The sequence below is a fragment of the Asterias rubens genome, chromosome 12, assembly GCF_902459465.1.
Source record: "Asterias rubens chromosome 12, eAstRub1.3, whole genome shotgun sequence".
In the NCBI taxonomy this organism is placed as follows: Eukaryota; Metazoa; Echinodermata; class Asteroidea; order Forcipulatida; family Asteriidae; genus Asterias; species Asterias rubens.
This window is the reverse complement of record NC_047073.1, coordinates 745714-766965: the sequence shown is the minus strand read 5'-3', so window position 1 is coordinate 766965 and position 21252 is coordinate 745714. Positions and strand designations below refer to the sequence as shown.

The following is a 21252-nucleotide window of genomic DNA, read 5'->3' as shown; positions in this document are numbered from 1 at the left end:
TCACATCTGGACCATCCCTTGGTCGAATGTGTGTCCTCAATGAAGTATGCAACCTCAGTCTGATCGTATGTCTCCTTAATTGCAAAAAGGGTTTCTTGACCTTTCAAAATGTTTGAATTCCATGGGTATGCCAACATCCCCCCAATTTTGAAACAAGGCCGTATTTGATTTACACAGACATGTAGTCCCAAATAGACCCCTTGCATTGGCCGCAATCTTTGTAAAACGTGCAAGCGTGGAAGGAGATCATTGGCTGAGAGTCATGTACAGCGCGTACACGTGTGCATGTGTTATTGTAGTTTATGTGACGTCATTTGAGGAGGGCGCCTTTTCGTAGACTCAGTGCTCAAGGATTGATAACGTCAATAGAGGTCCATTTATAGACTGTGCAAGTATATTATTTCAACTTCCTGGATCAATAGTGACCCCAACCATGAAGAGCTTTACGTTGGAGAGATTTGTTGTGGTCAACTAGTTTAGTTTAACGTAAACTGCGCCAATAAAGTATCTAAACACTTACAAATGGTCAGATTTATCGGAATCTGAAATAGTATAAAAAAAATAAATTGTTCGTTTCTATTCACCGTTAATTTCTGCACGTTTTGACACATCTTGTATTGCGCTACGATGTTGTTTGGTGGATTTATGGACACTTGAGTGGCTTAAGGTCGAATTTCAAAAGTTGCAAAAGCCCCTATTCACCCCAATTCCAAAAGGGAACTCACATAAGCATCACACTCAGACAAAATCAAGACAAAAGACACAAACTCGTTTCGTTTACATGACCATGAAATTAATTGCCGTATCTTTAACTCTAAAACTGCTGTTATCCTGTCCTCCATTCTTGGTGTGTCCTCCATCATTGTCCTGAACGGCAAGGAGTCGTCTTCTCATACTCTCAATGAGACCTCTGATCTGTCCCTGGTCAATCCCCTGCCATTTCCTGATCAGGATGCGTCCATTATGTCCATTACAAATCAATTAGACCGACGTGTTTTGGGAATGTAAAATATTGTGGGATTTGAGATGTGGCCTCCCGGAAATACGCCCCTCCCACCCCACACATGATTAACTGTATACAAACTACTTCTGATAGCGCCCTCTTTTTGGACCATCCTCCTCCATCCCATGTTTACACTCTTTACGTATTATATAAGTACTCAACATACGCGGTGACCCTCTCATGTAAAACCGATATATCTGTGTAACTGCTCATAAAGTATTTCCTACCGGTTGCAGCACATAACAACATAATATGGACGTGGTATGCCAATATATTCACACGAACGCGACTGTACTGGCTGCTCTTTAACTTGTTTTAATATGGTGTACATAAACTCTGAAAGGTTCACTGAAGCCACAGAGCCCAAAACAAATGTCTCATGCTGAGTGTTAGCAAGAAAATACCCCAAATCCAACTTGCGACTAAAATATCTAAGAATGTGGGGTGTATTGGATGTTAACCTGTTCATTTCTACGGGGCTACGAAGTTAATAGTGACTGTATAGGTGGAAGACTCTCTCATCCAAGCTAATTCTCATGGTAATAGCGTTATCAGGCTATGTTCCAATAAGGATCTTTAAATGCGATATAGCTCAGTGAGAAGTTAGGACACGTGATATCTAAATTTACCATGCACATACGGCTTATTGGAGAACTTTTGTCTTACTATTATTTCTAAATGAAGTTGCATAGTCACCTCCAGGAGTGCTCAAGGCCCTTTGCACTTTCTGCAATGTAGAAGTCTTACTGTGTAATTGGTAGTTGTAGTTGTTCAGTGTGACGCACGAATTTGGAGTTTCTTTCTGTATAAAAGATGAAGTCTCAACTAAGATAGAGCCATTCAGATGAAAATCCTCCGATAAGACAAACACCTGTCTCAGAGCACCTTAATTGGTAGACTTCATCTATACAACTTAAGCACCATGAAGCAGGGATCTGAAGATTCTGACTCCTACCGTCTAGTCGTCTTGGGCTCTACGGGTGTGGGCAAGTCAGCTCTGATATCCATGTTCCTTAAAGGTGACATCGAAAGAACCTACAAGCCAACGGTAGATGACATTCACATTGGCTACGCGTGGCAGGGCCGCAAGAAGTGTAAACTGGAAATCCTGGATACATCGGGAAGCTATGATTTCCCTGCCATGAGGAGACTGAACATCTCCACGGGTCACATATTCCTCTTAGTACATTCTCTTCAAGACCCGAAATCCTTCGAAGACGCTCTTTGTATCCTCGAACAGATCCGGGACGAACGCACAGAACAAGACGTGCCAATCCTTGTTGTCGGAACCAAATCGGACCAGAAACGCCCGGGTTGTGTAAGCAGTGCCGAGGCGGAGCTCAGACTGATTGACTATATGGATGTCGTCAGGTACGTGGAATGCAACGCCAAAAGCGCAGACAGCGTGAACAGTCTCTTTAAACAAGTCGCCAATGTGGTGTTGAACCCACGAGACCGGTCCTTATCTTTGCCGGTGGAAACGGACTCACAGCCCCAGAAACGATCCCTGTCATTCTTGAGAAGACTGAAGAGTATTCGCCGAAGTTGAGAGTGTTGACTTGAAGTCAAGACTATTGCAAAGAAACTGTGCTATGCTTGTTGACTTGAAGCCAAGACTATTGCAAAGAACTGTTTGAACTTCTGAAAATGACAATACATGATCCAATCTAACTTTACTTTGTAAGTGTTTAAAGTTTTGACTTGTAACAGCATAATGTGATTTTCCTTAATGTGTGTTACTTTTGTTGGTGATGGGCGTCACCTTTAGAAAGCTGGTAACTCCGAGGGATTTGCACGTGTCTGACCACATTCTTACCAATGCATCGAATAACAGCAAATTATTTCTTTTAATTTGTGTAATATTTTCATCTTGAATAATTTATCTCGACTTTGATTTTATTCACAGTTACATTTTTGTTTTGTAGAAATTCTTAGATCTATATAATTTATTTACACTCTTTATGGAAAAAAGCATAACGTAATGCGATTCTTAGCTGAAAGTTGATTTGCAATCGGCTTGAAGAGAGAAGTAGACAAATGAAATAACGGAACCATTAATTACTGGCTTTCGACTAGTCATTGATAAAACATAACAGGTTTCATAATGTTGAGTAAAACATGCATTTTAAGAGATTTATAAGTACACTAAAGAACGTACAAGGCATCTTGTGAAAACACTTTGTCTTGTAAACCCAGACTTGAAAAAAAAAAAAAGCATAAGACGTCACAATCCCAAACGGCGTCCTCACTGAGGTCAAAGGAAGACATTTCATTGGTTGAGAGCTGTGTTTGGCGCGTCCATTGTTTGACTGCAGCAATAGCAGCCAATGGCAGGAATATATTGACTATTAGAATCTACTTTAATTTGCATATTCATGGTCACATGGCTCACTTTTATAAAGCTGTTAAGCAGAAAATATTGCTTGACAAACTTCTTTGCGAAGCAAAAGTATGAGTGGGACACCAATGCAGATATGTAAACTTAATTTAAGTTTGGCTGGGAAACTGTTTCTTTTGAGCTATACTTTTCGGCATGCTTAGTAAGTTCTTTTCTTACAGGCTTTATGTAATTGGACAAGACTGCCACATAAGCTCAAAAACTTAATATTGTCATTTAGTTGTTCAGGTTATTACAGCTCTCAAACATTTTAAACAGTTTATTTGTATTGATTTAAATTCTCAACGAGGTCTGTACTGTCCTCGAAAGATGTAAAACCTTAATGATTGATAAATATATACATTATCATATTACAATGAACTCGAAAGATGTAAAACCTTAATGATTGATAAATATATACATTATCATATTACAATATTTCTACCCAAAAGAAAAAAAAACGGTTACAAAAAGCTTTTTAAAATATATTTTGAATTTTTACTACACTTTAAACGAATTTTGATATTTTCAGGGACAATGTGCGTTATTTTTTTAATGACTTGAAGTTGAAAGTTTCTTAGTTTTAAAATTGAAGTGAATTAATTTCTAAAGGTACATTTATCAACAAGTTTTTTGTGCAGTAAGTTTTATTTACTGAGAAATATTGAAATAAAGAAAACAAGAAATATTTACTGAGAAATATATAAAATAAAGAAAACAAGAAATGTATAATTTCATTTAATTTTGTTTTTCTTTGTGTTGATACTATGATAACGAGGTTGAGCAACAATCGGCTCATTCTAAAGATTTTTTCGAAAGCATGAAATCGGCCTCAGCTCCAAACCAAGCCTTATTTGATCTTGAATGCTTACGATGACAGTCTAAACAAGAGCCACAGCGGCAGTTGATTGATTTCGAAAAGGCCCCCATGTTGTTGACGAAAACACTTTGTCCTTCAGAATGAAGCTGTAGTTTGATGAAGACACTCATAAGAGAATCATACTGTCGAGGATTGCGCAACCGGGTCTTTTCCAAAAAAATACTGCCGGTACTTGGAGCTTTAAAGGTAGGCCTAATACCTTTGGCTTTTGGAACCGTTCGATTGCTTGAATCTTAAAGACACTGGACACTATTGGTAATTGTCAAAGACCAGTCTTCTCACTTGGTGTATCTCAACTATGCATATAAAATAACAAATCTGTGAAAATTTGAGCTCAACTAGTCGTCGAAGTTGCGAGAGATTAATGGAAGAGAAAAAATTCCCTTGTTGTACAAGTTGTGTGCTTTTAGATGCTTGATTTAGAGACCCAATGATCTAATTCTGAGGTCTCGAAATCGAATTCAAATATTTTAGTGAGAAATTACTACTTTCTCAAAAACTCCGTTACTTCAGAGGCGCTGTTTCTTAAAGGAACACGTTGCCTTGGATCGGACGAGTTGGTCTATAGAAAGCGTTTGTAACCGTTTTTTTAAATAAAATACATGTATAGTGTGGTTGGAAATATGTTTTCAAAGTAGAATACAATGATCCACACATTAATTTGCCTCGAAATTGCGTGGTTTTCCTTTACTGTGCAAACTAACAAGGTCGGCCATTTATGGTAGTCAACAATTATTCAGGAATAATCCTTATCAGAAAACACAATCTGTATTCAAATTTGTTTGGACTAATTGTGAAATATTTGTCCACAACCGTAGTACTTCGAAGTGAAATGTTTTATTAAATGCATTATACTTTCCAAAGCTGCTGTACTTCTTACCACTTGAGTTTGTGTTGCCATTAATTTTCAAAGTCAATACCAAAAACAGACCCTTTAACCTACAAGATGCGGATTAAAGTCACACGACCTTTAACTTGGTTTTATGACGTGTCACGTTGAATCTTATGTCGTTCACAACACCCTGTCGGTCTACTCGTATCTCCACAAACCGGAAGACCAAGGGGCACTGTTTTAGCGAAGTTTCTTTAATGGCGTCATTGTCAGTGTTGATCTGAGACAACTTAGCGTGACACGTGACCTTCTCTGCTACGTGTGTCTCGTAGACCATGTAAAACCTTCTCTTCTTGGTTAGTCTGGCCACCGGAGATGTTGATTCTATCCTGCAGTTCAAAAGTTTCCGTGGATCCACCTTGCGAATCCGCACGTTGTAGATGCCTAGCTTAAAGGTGGTCTGGTACCCGCCATCGGGTTTTGTGTCTTGTTGTTGTCCAAGAAAACATTTCGATTTTTGAAGTATCTCAAAGTTATTGGGGCCGCTCATTAGCGAAATCTCTTCAAGTAGGGTGGTTTCTTCAGTAGAATGTCTTGGTCGTTCTCGACTTAGATAACGCCTGACATGGTAAAGAAATGATGGGATAACGAAAATGATAACGATCACGACGCAAATTGAACGCATTCTATTGGTTGAATATGAGCGTGTGTGTACTAGGAGCAATTTAACCAATAGAATGCGGTCGCGTCGTGATCGTTATCGTTTTCGTTATCGCTGCAGTGTGACTTAATATAGTTGTTTTTGGTTAATATAAGCAGCTCTATGAAATTGGGCCCTTCATATAGCTTACCTTCGAAATTGATTAATACTTGCGACCAGTCCAGACTTCCTGTCGTGCGCAGTAACGAGAATTCGTTTCTGAGTGTGATCAAGTTTTACAACAGCCCCGGAGTTTAAAGACTGAACATCAGTAAAGACCTGCAAGCAATCAAATAATTTGCTGTGAGCTGAAGTTGATTAGAAGCCATGACTTCAAATCACTCAAAGATTCAGTTTGTATAGTCCAAACGTTTTTATTTTTGGCTGAGCAAACAATTTACGCTAAGCCAAATGCGGAGCAACGTTTGGTCAATAATATACGTTGCTACGATTAGTAAAACAGTCTGAATAAAACTTAAAACTGGGCCAAATTTCATAAAGGGTGTAGCACAACTTGATAAGCACAACATGTATTGCTTAACAGAAACAGTACGTTATGTTTGTGACTGGTGGCCAACTCAATGTTTGCCTAGCCAAACATTTGTCAAGCAGTATTTTGTCAGTCCATCAGGCATCTCAACACAAGCTTCGGCTTCGAGAGGATGCCTCTCCATACTTTATAATATTCTCTGTCTTGTAAAATAGCCTTATTTATTTGGTTATTCCTTTATAAATTATTGTTTGTACTGTTTTCATGAAGTATGGGAATAAATGTAGGTTTTAATTGAAACTTTATTGAATAATACAGTATTTGAAAGCAAAATGTTTTGTCCAGAATTGAAGGCTACAATGTGCTAATTTTCTTATTTACCTGTAATGGCAAGCAGTCTCGACCGTTTTGTGATAAGAGTGGTACCGGGGTAAACGCAACATTGTATCCGCACATCTCACGCACGACACCCCCACATGCTGCTCCCCAAATATCCCGAAGGTGTGCAACGTAACGAGGACTAAGTTTCGCGGCAGCCATTTTCAGGTTATCCGATCCAACGTGTGTGTGGTTGCCCTTTAGAACGAAATATGGTCGGTCGGGAACACATTCTTTGCAGATTTCAGTTTAAAAGAAGAGACAAATCAACAGAAAAATGTTCATGGTATTGTGATATCACAGGTGGAAACGTAAAATTTTACTTTGCTTTGGTGTTGTGCGCGCGTATACATAAAAATGCCATTTAAACGTAAACCACGTACATCTTCGTGCGTGTGACGCAATAGAGCCCCTTGAATCACACCCTAACACAGCGCCCCCACTGAACTCAGAGCGTACAAACACGTACCGTTGCGTTTTTTTAAAGGGGCCTAAATATTATGACTCTGCTTACCGACTGCTGAATTCTGCGCTTGCGATCACCATTCTTCGCTTACAGGGTAAATGCCGAATTTCTACACTTCTTCCTCCATGTAACGTGGAGTACAAACGCGCATATAGAAATTCCCTGCTTAGCTGTAAGCTTGACGTGAGTATATATTCTCTGAGTCCCTCAAGCGCCGATTCTTTGATCATGGTTAGCATAGCCATGATGTTGGGTCCATCCCAGCATGCATCACAGTATGCTTCCATTTGTGCAAAACTGTCGTTTTCTCTTTTACCATGAAACCGTTAAACCAGGGACCCCGATCTTTGTATACATTGTGCTTACAAGTACTGATGTACAATTAGTTGCCACTGAGGTCAGCTTGGAAAAATATAACTTCATAATAAGGCCCCAGCTCTACTTACTGAATATGTTTTTGATGTTTGTTTAACACAATTTTTAAGTTAAACCAATTCGAATGTAAAGCGTCCAAGGTAATTAAAACATTCAAATTAAAGAAAATGTATGTCTTAAAGTTGATCAAGATAATTGTTTTATAAATATATTCTTTATCTGTACCCGTCAACAGTACAAAGTCCAATCCACAGACATACTCCTCCCTCCAGATTAATATTAATATGCACAAAAGAAAACTAGTACCGGTATATAGCTTGCATTAATGTACCAGCACTGAACTTGCAACCCACAGTTCCGCATTCAAACCGAAACAGCAACTGGGCAGGCTCAGGAATTAGTGAAAATACAACCTGTTTCAGCAACACGTCTTGCTGTGAGTTGGGTCGCAAAAGAACATAAATTGTATTTCTTGGATCCAGTTATATAAAGGTGGCTTTAAAATGAGGTCGTCAGTTGTGCTGATTTTGGTTTCCATGATATTTATTTCCGGAAAGGTTTACGGCCAAGGTAAGAATTTCAGTTAATTTAAATTTTATATAATGTGATGAACAATTTCCTCATGTAAGAGTGTTATGCCATGCATTGTAAGAAACCTGTTTAAGGTGAACTTGTATTTTTAGACATAAATGAGACATCGAAACAAACATGTTGTTTACAATGATGCGACAGCAGACAAATCCACTTGATGTGTTTTACTGTACGGTTTTATAATCATTCGTATTCACTCATTTAATGAGACCATTCCAACATTCCTACTAAATCAAGGAAACAACGTGTCTCAACATTCAGAATGATTTATGTGCAAGACATATGTTTTAATGAGGGTTTTGTAATTTGTTTACCTTTAACTTGATTGTGATTTTTTATATTTTTTCATGGGCTTATACTTTGACCATTTAAGTGACCCGTTTAGCTATACTGCTGCCGCATTTTGTTTGTATTACCAATATTATAGTAGGCCCTAAATAAAAAAAATACTTGCACAGTCTCCTTTCTATGAAAATTGTTGCTCAACAGAATTCCTTTAGCGTCGATTAGTTTGAAACGAGAAACTTATAATGAACATCACTGTGTTTTGGCTGGTTAATATAGCCTTGCTATAGAGTAACTTCACCTAAGCATGGTTAATTTTTTATATTCAGCATCCTGTTGAGAAAAGTCTTCAAGTTTCTATTTCTAACCAACACATATGCCTTCTAGCTAAGCCTTAATGAATCCCCACAAGCTATGAGTCCCTTCGCCCATAGAGGGACATAACTGCAACACAATTTTTTATTTAATGAGGTCATCTGTCCACTACACTGCATGTAGAATTAACCGGTGTTTGGTTCTAGGTTAGCATACACTGTAAAAATATATTAGTCAAAACAACGCTAATTGGTCATAAGGGGCATGGTTTTGATGCAAGTTAGTCAAAATCATGTCTCATACGACTACTTAGCGTTGTTTTGACTGATATATTTTTTAGAGTGTATATATCTCGTTTTTTTTCAAACATCGGGTGTCTATTCTTCATCGATTTTCATCACATAAGGCTCATCTTTGCGGTAAACGTGACTTTGAAATCAAAATCAGCAGCTGATACAAGTAACTTTAGGACGGGCAAAGTCTTTTAAAAGATGAAACCATGATGGTAAAAACACTTTCTATTTCTTTAGATAATTTTAAAAGTACCAATTTTTACGCTTCATTTGAGCTTTAATTTTTCTTTCATCAATTCTTTATGCCCTCGACCTTCGAGCACTCGACCTTTTTCCGATCCATGCACCCTGATCTCCCTTTCTTTGTCTAAGCCATTGCGAGCACATCGGCAAAACCGCCAAATTTGAAATATTACATGTTAAGAAAAACAGATGAGTTGTTTGGCCATAAATACGGAACGAAAGTGTTTTACAAGGAGGCCAAGATATGACACATTATTTTCATATCAATGCACATCATGCATTCAGAATTTTAAATGATTAGTAACAAATAAAATTCGAGTTGGGATGTTTTTCCTTGGAAGAGCCCGAGTGCCTGAGTGTGACGCAAATTTTTTCAAGCTGCAATTACTTCGCTTTCAAAATAGTAAATTTTTCCTTCCTTCGTTTTTTTTTTTTACATGTTTTGTTTAAACATTTATCTCAGGAGAGATGATTATGCCATGGCTGAAGATTTGGTAAGGTAGTACGAACAAAAGGCTGACGAACGTTTATTTTTTCATCGTAAAATGTGTGTAAAATTAAAAAAGAAATATATATATATTTAATCTTATAATATTATAATAGTATGTGAATCAAGTATAGTCGTATAAAATATATAATATAATGGGGAACAAAGTGAAAGCGAGAATATAATAATAATGATAATTTATTTCAGACAACGCTGTTTGCATCCATCGTAGGTTCCCCCAAAGAAAAAAAAACAACTTAAAGTAAACAAGTTTCATTGTTATTAATAATTTCACCAAACATTGACATTCTGATCACAATTTGCTTTCATCGCGTGATAAAGGTAGGGTCATATAGCTTGTGTTACAGCGTAGTTTTACAAAGACAGGTAAATAACATTTGACAGTTTTAGCTGAAAAACTGCAACAAAAAAACAAAAAACAGTCGCAATATTTTCACAAGCGTGTCAAATCAATCCATAATTAGCAAGGTGACAGCGGGTACCAACCGCATCATTGATGGCTGCAGCATTCTCGAACGGACACCAGCCAGCCCTCAGACATCTCAGAAACGATTTATGCATGAATCGCATTTAGAGTTTTAGACATTAATCTATGACCCTAACTTTTAAAGGCAGGGTTTGAAAATGTTAAAAAGTTTTATTGTCAACCACTCTGGTGGCAAGTAATTTTCAGATGCCTGGGAAAGGCTTCAAGCCTAAAGCCATTCTCAGATTTAAAGGGTGCCGTTTCTAACAATATTAGGAGCGCTCCAGTAGTGCTCTTGCCAAGTAGTTTTTTATGCACACTAACTATCAGTGTAATTGCCAAAGGGATACCCTGCCTTTTTAGAACAGAAAGTTGTCCAAGACACTTGTCTTTGAATTCGTGTAGTATTAAGTATTTGAAGAATTTTTAAGGGCACATTTGTTCAGTGCTCTTGATATCTAGTTCTGTTTTAGTCAACAGATTCGAACATTTGCCCAACGGTATGAATATTTCACCGAACCCACCTGATTTTTACTATAATTTTAGTAGGGAGAATGAAATATTTAAACAAGTGGTAACGAGGTTGAACCCCATAAGGCCGTTTCCAAATTGGCGTCTACAGCTACGGCTACGGCTGTTGATAAGGGTGTTGCTAAGGACGTCATATACCTCAATTTGGGAATAATTTTACCATTAAAACCTCCAAAAGCCCGCGAGGCTAACTTTGAGTTACGGTTTGTTTATTTCGCATTCCCCCTTACCGAGCACCTTAAGAAATTATGGCACTTTCTCAACTACTTCTTGAGTCTTGATTTTAAAACATATTATTGTATGCACATCTTTAATATAAGTTTATTAGAACCTACACAAATTAAGTTGAGTTCCGTAACTATTGTTATAATTGTACGAATCAAGCAATAAAATAAATAGGTATTTTAAACTCATTTTTAACACTTGAAATCTAGCACCGATTAAATATATTAGTAACGAAGTTTTAGTTTTGTACATGTGGTGGGAAAACCACAGAGAACTATTTCTTAGGGAAACCCACGCAGTTAAGACAGGGACTGAAAACCCAACCCGCATAGTGCCCCAGCGGGATTCGAACCGGGGTCGTAGACGTGGCAGGTGATAAAAGAAACTACTATACGATACGAAAACCATAAACCTCCGCAATGGTTCGTCAGTTAGGTTCACTCAATGGTTCAATCGTGTTTCATGATTGTTTTAGGGAACCCAGGAGTGAACTCTTCCATGGCCCGATTTCACATAGGGCCTGATTTCTGGGTCAGGCTAACACGACCGGTTAAAATGTTAACTCCCTGCGACAGTTGGACCCATTTAGGGGTCACTTTGACACATTGTTTAGTCATACTGACCAAGAAATTGGTCAGGGCCCATCATGACCGGGAATCCGGGAAAATGTATAATGTTCCCGTGTGCATTTTTGTCTTTTTCTGAAGGCATAGAATTTCAATCTTCAAATGTTTCCTGATATTTGTTTTTAAGGATGCCCCTTTTTGATACGATCTAGAAAACAAAATTCCCAATTGAAAAGCACCACGACAGTGAAGATTTAGATGCAAAGAATAAAATGATTCCCGTATAGACTATTTTCCTCTTGTACGTAAGTTATATTCACAATGAAGACAACATGGAGTGAGGGTGGGGGTGGGGCGGGGTTACACCATATCCGGCCCATTGCGAGCACCAAATTAAACCGGAAATTGTCATGCGCGTGGCCCCGTCATTTCCACGTATTTATTTCAAACCCTCGCAGGAATACCAGTGAAGATAAACCAGATAATTCACATCTGGACCATCCCTTGGTCGAATGTGTGTCCTCAATGAAGTATGCAACCTCAGTCTGATCGTATGTCTCCTTAATTGCAAAAAGGGTTTCTTGACCTTTCAAAATGTTTGAATTCCATGGGTATGCCAACATCCCCCCAATTTTGAAACAAGGCCGTATTTGATTTACACAGACATGTAGTCCCAAATAGACCCCTTGCATTGGCCGCAATCTTTGTAAAACGTGCAAGCGTGGAAGGAGATCATTGGCTGAGAGTCATGTACAGCGCGTACACGTGTGCATGTGTTATTGTAGTTTATGTGACGTCATTTGAGGAGGGCGCCTTTTCGTAGACTCAGTGCTCAAGGATTGATAACGTCAATAGAGGTCCATTTATAGACTGTGCAAGTATATTATTTCAACTTCCTGGATCAATAGTGACCCCAACCATGAAGAGCTTTACGTTGGAGAGATTTGTTGTGGTCAACTAGTTTAGTTTAACGTAAACTGCGCCAATAAAGTATCTAAACACTTACAAATGGTCAGATTTATCGGAATCTGAAATAGTATAAAAAAAATAAATTGTTCGTTTCTATTCACCGTTAATTTCTGCACGTTTTGACACATCTTGTATTGCGCTACGATGTTGTTTGGTGGATTTATGGACACTTGAGTGGCTTAAGGTCGAATTTCAAAAGTTGCAAAAGCCCCTATTCACCCCAATTCCAAAAGGGAACTCACATAAGCATCACACTCAGACAAAATCAAGACAAAAGACACAAACTCGTTTCGTTTACATGACCATGAAATTAATTGCCGTATCTTTAACTCTAAAACTGCTGTTATCCTGTCCTCCATTCTTGGTGTGTCCTCCATCATTGTCCTGAACGGCAAGGAGTCGTCTTCTCATACTCTCAATGAGACCTCTGATCTGTCCCTGGTCAATCCCCTGCCATTTCCTGATCAGGATGCGTCCATTATGTCCATTACAAATCAATTAGACCGACGTGTTTTGGGAATGTAAAATATTGTGGGATTTGAGATGTGGCCTCCCGGAGATACGCCCCTCCCACCCCACACATGATAAACTGTATACAAACTACTTCTGATAGCGCCCTCTTTTTGGACCATCCTCCTCCATCCCATGTTTACACTCTTTACGTATTATATAAGTACTCAACATACGCGGTGACCCTCTCATGTAAAACCGATATATCTGTGTAACTGTTCATAAAGTATTTCCTACCGGTTGCAGCACATAACAACATAATATGGACGTGGTATGCCAATATATTCACACGAACGCGACTGTACTGGCTGCTCTTTAACTTGTTTTAATATGGTGTACATAAACTCTGAAAGGTTCACTGAAGCCACAGAGCCCAAAACAAATGTCTCATGCTGAGTGTTAGCAAGAAAATACCCCAAATCCAACTTGCGACTAAAATATCTAAGAACGTGGGGTGTATTGGATGTTAACCTGTTCATTTCTACGGGGCTACGAAGTTAATAGTGACTGTATAGGTGGAAGACTCTCTCATCCAAGCTAATTCTCATGGTAATAGCGTTATCAGGCTATGTTCCAATAAGGATCTTTAAATGCGATATAGCTCAGTGAGAAGTTAGGACACGTGATATCTAAATTTACCATGCACATACGGCTTATTGGAGAACTTTTGTCTTACTATTATTTCTAAATGAAGTTGCATAGTCACCTCCAGGAGTGCTCAAGGCCCTTTGCACTTTCTGCAATGTAGAAGTCTTACTGTGTAATTGGTAGTTGTAGTTGTTCAGTGTGACGCACGAATTTGGAGTTTCTTTCTGTATAAAAGATTAAGTCTCAACTAAGATAGAGCCATTCAGATGAAAATCCTCCGATAAGACAAACACCTGTCTCAGAGCACCTTAATTGGTAGACTTCATCTATACAACTTAAGCACCATGAAGCAGGGATCTGAAGATTCTGACTCCTACCGTCTAGTCGTCTTGGGCTCTACGGGTGTGGGCAAGTCAGCTCTGATATCCATGTTCCTTAAAGGTGACATCGAAAGAACCTACAAGCCAACGGTAGATGACATTCACATTGGCTACGCGTGGCAGGGCCGCAAGAAGTGTAAACTGGAAATCCTGGATACATCGGGAAGCTATGATTTCCCTGCCATGAGGAGACTGTACATCTCCACGGGTCACATATTCCTCTTAGTACATTCTCTTCAAGACCCGAAATCCTTCGAAGACGCTCTTTGTATCCTCGAACAGATCCGGGACGAACGCACAGAACAAGACGTGCCAATCCTTGTTGTCGGAACCAAATCGGACCAGAAACGCCCGGGTTGTGTAAGCAGTGCCGAGGCGGAGCTCAGACTGATTGACTATATGGATGTCGTCAGGTACGTGGAATGCAACGCCAAAAGCGCAGACAGCGTGAACAGTCTCTTTAAACAAGTCGCCAATGTGGTGTTGAACCCACGAGACCGGTCCTTATCTTTGCCGGTGGAAACGGACTCACAGCCCCAGAAACGATCCCTGTCATTCTTGAGAAGACTGAAGAGTATTCGCCGAAGTTGAGAGTGTTGACTTGAAGTCAAGACTATTGCAAAGAAACTGTGCTATGCTTGTTGACTTGAAGCCAAGACTATTGCAAAGAACTGTTTGAACTTCTGAAAATGACAATACATGATCCAATCTAACTTTACTTTGTAAGTGTTTAAAGTTTTGACTTGTAACAGCATAATGTGATTTTCCTTAATGTGTGTTACTTTGTTGGTGATGGGCGTCACCTTTAGAAAGCTGGTAACTCCGAGGGATTTGCACGTGTCTGACCACATTCTTACCAATGCATCGAATAACAGCAAATTATTTCTTTTAATTTGTGTAATATTTTCATCTTGAATAATTTATCTCGACTTTGATTTTATTCACAGTTACATTTTTGTTTTGTAGAAATTCTTAGATCTATATAATTTATTTACACTCTTTATGGAAAAAAGCATAACGTAATGCGATTCTTAGCTGAAAGTTGATTTGCAATCGGCTTGAAGAGAGAAGTAGACAAATGAAATAACGGAACCATTAATTACTGGCTTTCGACTAGTCATTGATAAAACATAACAGGTTTCATAATGTTGAGTAAAACATGCATTTTAAGAGATTTATAAGTACACTAAAGAACGTACAAGGCATCTTGTGAAAACACTTTGTCTTGTAAACCCAGACTTGAAAAAAAAAAAAAAAGCATAAGACGTCACAATCCCAAACGGCGTCCTCACTGAGGTCAAAGGAAGACATTTCATTGGTTGAGAGCTGTGTTTGGCGCGTCCATTGTTTGACTGCAGCAATAGCAGCCAATGGCAGGAATATATTGACTATTAGAATCTACTTTAATTTGCATATTCATGGTCACATGGCTCACTTTTATAAAGCTGTTAAGCAGAAAATATTGCTTGACAAACTTCTTTGCGAAGCAAAAGTATGAGTGGGACACCAATGCAGATATGTAAACTTAATTTAAGTTTGGCTGGGAAACTGTTTCTTTTGAGCTATACTTTTCGGCATGCTTAGTAAGTTCTTTTCTTACAGGCTTTATGTAATTGGACAAGACTGCCACATAAGCTCAAAAACTTAATATTGTCATTTAGTTGTTCAGGTTATTACAGCTCTCAAACATTTTAAACAGTTTATTTGTATTGATTTAAATTCTCAACGAGGTCTGTACTGTCCTCGAAAGATGTAAAACCTTAATGATTGATAAATATATACATTATCATATTACAATGAACTCGAAAGATGTAAAACCTTAATGATTGATAAATATATACATTATCATATTACAATATTTCTACCCAAAAGAAAAAAAAACGGTTACAAAAGCTTTTTAAAATATATTTTGAATTTTTACTACACTTTAAACGAATTTTGATATTTTCAGGGACAATGTGCGTTATTTTTTTAATGACTTGAAGTTGAAAGTTTCTTAGTTTTAAAATTGAAGTGAATTAATTTCTAAAGGTACATTTATCAACAAGTTTTTTGTGCAGTAAGTTTTATTTACTGAGAAATATTGAAATAAAGAAAACAAGAAATATTTACTGAGAAATATATAAAATAAAGAAAACAAGAAATGTATAATTTCATTTAATTTTGTTTTTCTTTGTGTTGATACTATGATAACGAGGTTGAGCAACAATCGGCTCATTCTAAAGATTTTTTCGAAAGCATGAAATCGGCCTCAGCTCCAAACCAAGCCTTATTTGATCTTGAATGCTTACGATGACAGTCTAAACAAGAGCCACAGCGGCAGTTGATTGATTTCGAAAAGGCCCACATGTTGTTGACGAAAACACTTTGTCCTTCAGAATGAAGCTGTAGTTTGATGAAGACACTCATAAGAGAATCATACTGTCGAGGATTGCGCAACCGGGTCTTTTCCAAAAAAATACTGCCGGTACTTGGAGCTTTAAAGGTAGGCCTAATACCTTTGGCTTTTGGAACCGTTCGATTGCTTGAATCTTAAAGACACTGGACACTATTGGTAATTGTCAAAGACCAGTCTTCTCACTTGGTGTATCTCAACTATGCATATAAAATAACAAATCTGTGAAAATTTGAGCTCAACTAGTCGTCGAAGTTGCGAGAGATTAATGGAAGAGAAAAAATTCCCTTGTTGTACAAGTTGTGTGCTTTTAGATGCTTGATTTAGAGACCCAATGATCTAATTCTGAGGTCTCGAAATCGAATTCAAATATTTTAGTGAGAAATTACTACTTTCTCAAAAACTCCGTTACTTCAGAGGCGCTGTTTCTTAAAGGAACACGTTGCCTTGGATCGGACGAGTTGGTCTATAGAAAGCGTTTGTAACCGTTTTTTTAAATAAAATACATGTATAGTGTGGTTGGAAATATGTTTTCAAAGTAGAATACAATGATCCACACATTAATTTGCCTCGAAATTGCGTGGTTTTCCTTTACTGTGCAAACTAACAAGGTCGGCCATTTATGGTAGTCAACAATTATTCAGGAATAATCCTTATCAGAAAACACAATCTGTATTCAAATTTGTTTGGACTAATTGTGAAATATTTGTCCACAACCGTAGTACTTCGAAGTGAAATGTTTTATTAAATGCATTATACTTTCCAAAGCTGCTGTACTTCTTACCACTTGAGTTTGTGTTGCCATTAATTTTCAAAGTCAATACCAAAAACAGACCCTTTAACCTACAAGATGCGGATTAAAGTCACACGACCTTTAACTTGGTTTTATGACGTGTCACGTTGAATCTTATGTCGTTCACAACACCCTGTCGGTCTACTCGTATCTCCACAAACCGGAAGACCAAGGGACACTGTTTTAGCGAAGTTTCTTTAATGGCGTCATTGTCAGTGTTGATCTGAGACAACTTAGCGTGACACGTGACCTTCTCTGCTACGTGTGTCTCGTAGACCATGTAAAACCTTCTCTTCTTGGTTAGTCTGGCCACCGGAGATGTTGATTCTATCCTGCAGTTCAAAAGTTTCCGTGGATCCACCTTGCGAATCCGCACGTTGTAGATGCCTAGCTTAAAGGTGGTCTGGTACCCGCCATCGGGTTTTGTGTCTTGTTGTTGTCCAAGAAAACATTTCGATTTTTGTAGTATCTCAAAGTTATTGGGGCCGCTCATTAGCGAAATCTCTTCAAGTAGGGTGGTTTCTTCAGTAGAATGTCTTGGTCGTTCTCGACTTAGATAACGCCTGACATGGTAAAGAAATGATGGGATAACGAAAATGATAACGATCACGACGCAAATTGAACGCATTCTATTGGTTGAATATGAGCGTGTGTGTACTAGGAGCAATTTAACCAATAGAATGCGGTCGCGTCGTGATCGTTATCGTTTTCGTTATCGCTGCAGTGTGACTTAATATAGTTGTTTTTGGTTAATATAAGCAGCTCTATGAAATTGGGCCCTTCATATAGCTTACCTTCGAAATTGATTAATACTTGCGACCAGTCCAGACTTCCTGTCGTGCGCAGTAACGAGAATTCGTTTCTGAGTGTGATCAAGTTTTACAACAGCCCCGGAGTTTAAAGACTGAACATCAGTAAAGACCTGCAAGCAATCAAATAATTTGCTGTGAGCTGAAGTTGATTAGAAGCCATGACTTCAAATCACTCAAAGATTCAGTTTGTATAGTCCAAACGTTTTTATTTTTGGCTGAGCAAACAATTTACGCTAAGCCAAATGCGGAGCAACGTTTGGTCAATAATATACGTTGCTACGATTAGTAAAACAGTCTGAATAAAACTTAAAACTGGGCCAAATTTCATAAAGGGTGTAGCACAACTTGATAAGCACAACATGTATTGCTTAACAGAAACAGTACGTTATGTTTGTGACTGGTGGCCAACTCAATGTTTGCCTAGCCAAACATTTGTCAAGCAGTATTTTGTCAGTCCATCAGGCATCTCAACACAAGCTTCGGCTTCGAGAGGATGCCTCTCCATACTTTATAATATTCTCTGTCTTGTAAAATAGCCTTATTTATTTGGTTATTCCTTTATAAATTATTGTTTGTACTGTTTCATGAAGTATGGGAATAAATGTAGGTTTTAATTGAAACTTTATTGAATAATACAGTATTTGAAAGCAAAATGTTTTGTCCAGAATTGAAGGGTACAATGTGCTAATTTTCTTATTTACCTGTAATGGCAAGCAGTCTCGACCGTTTTGTGATAAGAGTGGTACCGGGGTAAACGCAACATTGTATCCGCACATCTCACGCACGACACCCCCACATGCTGCTCCCCAAATATCCCGAAGGTCTGCAACGTAACGAGGACTAAGTTTCGCGGCAGCCATTTTCAGGTTATCCGATCCAACGTGTGTGTGGTTGCCCTTTAGAACGAAATATGGTCGGTCGGGAACACATTCTTTGCAGATTTCAGTTTAAAAGAAGAGACAAATCAACAGAAAAATGTTCATGGTATTGTGATATCACAGGTGGAAACGTAAAATTTTACTTTGCTTTGGTGTTGTGCGCGCGTATACATAAAAATGCCATTTAAACGTAAACCACGTACATCTTCGTGCGTGTGACGCAATAGAGCCCCTTGAATCACACCCTAACACAGCGCCCCCACTGAACTCAGAGCGTACAAACACGTACCGTTGCGTTTTTTTAAAGGGGCCTAAATATTATGACTCTGCTTACCGACTGCTGAATTCTGCGCTTGCGATCACCATTCTTCGCTTACAGGGTAAATGCCGAATTTCTACACTTCTTCCTCCATGTAAACGTGGAGTACAAACGCGCATATAGAAATTCCCTGCTTAGCTGTAAGCTTGACGTGAGTATATATTCTCTGAGTCCCTCAAGCGCCGATTCTTTGATCATGGTTAGCATAGCCATGATGTTGGGTCCATCCCAGCATGCATCACAGTATGCTTCCATTTGTGCAAAACTGTCGTTTTCTCTTTTACCATGAAACCGTTAAACCAGGGACCCCGATCTTTGTATACATTGTGCTTACAAGTACTGATGTACAATTAGTTGCCACTGAGGTCAGCTTGGAAAAATATAACTTCATAATAAGGCCCCAGCTCTACTTACTGAATATGTTTTTGATGTTTGTTTAACACAATTTTTAAGTTAAACCAATTCGAATGTAAAGCGTCCAAGGTAATTAAAACATTCAAATTAAAGAAAATGTATGTCTTAAAGTTGATCAAGATAATTGTTTTATAAATATATTCTTTATCTGTACCCGTCAACAGTACAAAGTCCAATCCACAGACATACTCCTCCCTCCAGATTAATATTAATATGCACAAAAGAAAACTAGTACCGGTATATAGCTTGCATTAATGTACCAGCACTGAACTTGCAACCCACAGTTCCGCATTCAAACCGAAACAGCAACTGGGCAGGCTCAGGAATTAGTGAAAATACAACCTGTTTCAGCAACACGTCTTGCTGTGAGTTGGGTCGCAAAAGAACATAAATTGTATTTCTTGGATCCAGTTATATAAAGGTGGCTTTAAAATGAGGTCGTCAGTTGTGCTGATTTTGGTTTCCATGATATTTATTTCCGGAAAGGTTTACGGCCAAGGTAAGAATTTCAGTTAATTTAAATTTTATATAATGTGATGAACAATTTCCTCATGTAAGAGTGTTATGCCATGCATTGTAAGAAACCTGTTTAAGGTGAACTTGTATTTTTAGACATAAATGAGACATCGAAACAAACATGTTGTTTACAATGATGCGACAGCAGACAAATCCACTTGATGTGTTTTACTGTACGGTTTTATAATCATTCGTATTCACTCATTTAATGAGACCATTCCAACATTCCTACTAAATCAAGGAAACAACGTGTCTCAACATTCAGAATGATTTATGTGCAAGACATATGTTTTAATGAGGGTTTTGTAATTTGTTTACCTTTAACTTGATTGTGATTTTTTATATTTTTTCATGGGCTTATACTTTGACCATTTAAGTGACCCGTTTAGCTATACTGCTGCCGCATTTTGTTTGTATTACCAATATTATAGTAGGCCCTAAATAAAAAAAATACTTGCACAGTCTCCTTTCTATGAAAATTGTTGCTCAACAGAATTCCTTTAGCGTCGATTAGTTTGAAACGAGAAACTTATAATGAACATCACTGTGTTTTGGCTGGTTAATATAGCCTTGCTATAGAGTAACTTCACCTAAGCATGGTTAATTTTTATATTCAGCATCCTGTTGAGAAAAGTCTTCAAGTTTCTATTTCTAACCAACACATATGCCTTCTAGCTAAGCCTTAATGAATCCCCACAAGCTATGAGTCCCTTCGCCCATAGAGGGACATAACTGCGGCACAATTTTTTATTTAATGAGGTCATCTGTCCACTACACTGCATGTAGAATTAACCGGTGTTTGGTTCTAGGTTAGCATACACTGTAAAAATATATTAGTCAAAACAACGCTAATTGGTCATAAGGGGCATGGTTTTGATGCAAGTTAGTCAAAATCATGTCTCATACGACTACTTAGCGTTGTTTTGACTGATATATTTTTTAGAGTGTATATATCTCTTTTTTTTCAAACATCGGGGTGTCTATTCTTCATCGATTTTCATCACATAAGGCTCATCTTTGCGGTAAACGTGACTTTGAAATCAAAATCAGCAGCTGATACAAGTAACTTTAGGACGGGCAAAGTCTTTTAAAAGATGAAACCATGATGGTAAAAACACTTTCTATTTCTTAAGATAATTTTAAAAGTACCAATT

General features: G+C 38.1%; 2 protein-coding genes across 2 annotated transcripts; both read left to right on the top strand.

Annotated features, from left to right (window-relative positions):
* Positions 1-1925: 1925 nt before the first annotated feature.
* Positions 1926-2552, top strand: LOC117297669 (GTP-binding protein Di-Ras2-like). Its single transcript, XM_033780817.1, has one exon. The coding sequence runs from the start codon at positions 1926-1928 to the stop codon at positions 2550-2552; it is 627 nt and encodes a 208-aa protein (XP_033636708.1).
* Positions 2553-13935: 11383 nt separating this feature from the next.
* LOC117297667 (GTP-binding protein Di-Ras2-like) lies at positions 13936-14562 on the top strand. The gene has a single exon (XM_033780815.1). The coding sequence runs from the start codon at positions 13936-13938 to the stop codon at positions 14560-14562; it is 627 nt and encodes a 208-aa protein (XP_033636706.1).
* The last annotated feature ends 6690 nt before the right edge of the window (positions 14563-21252 follow it).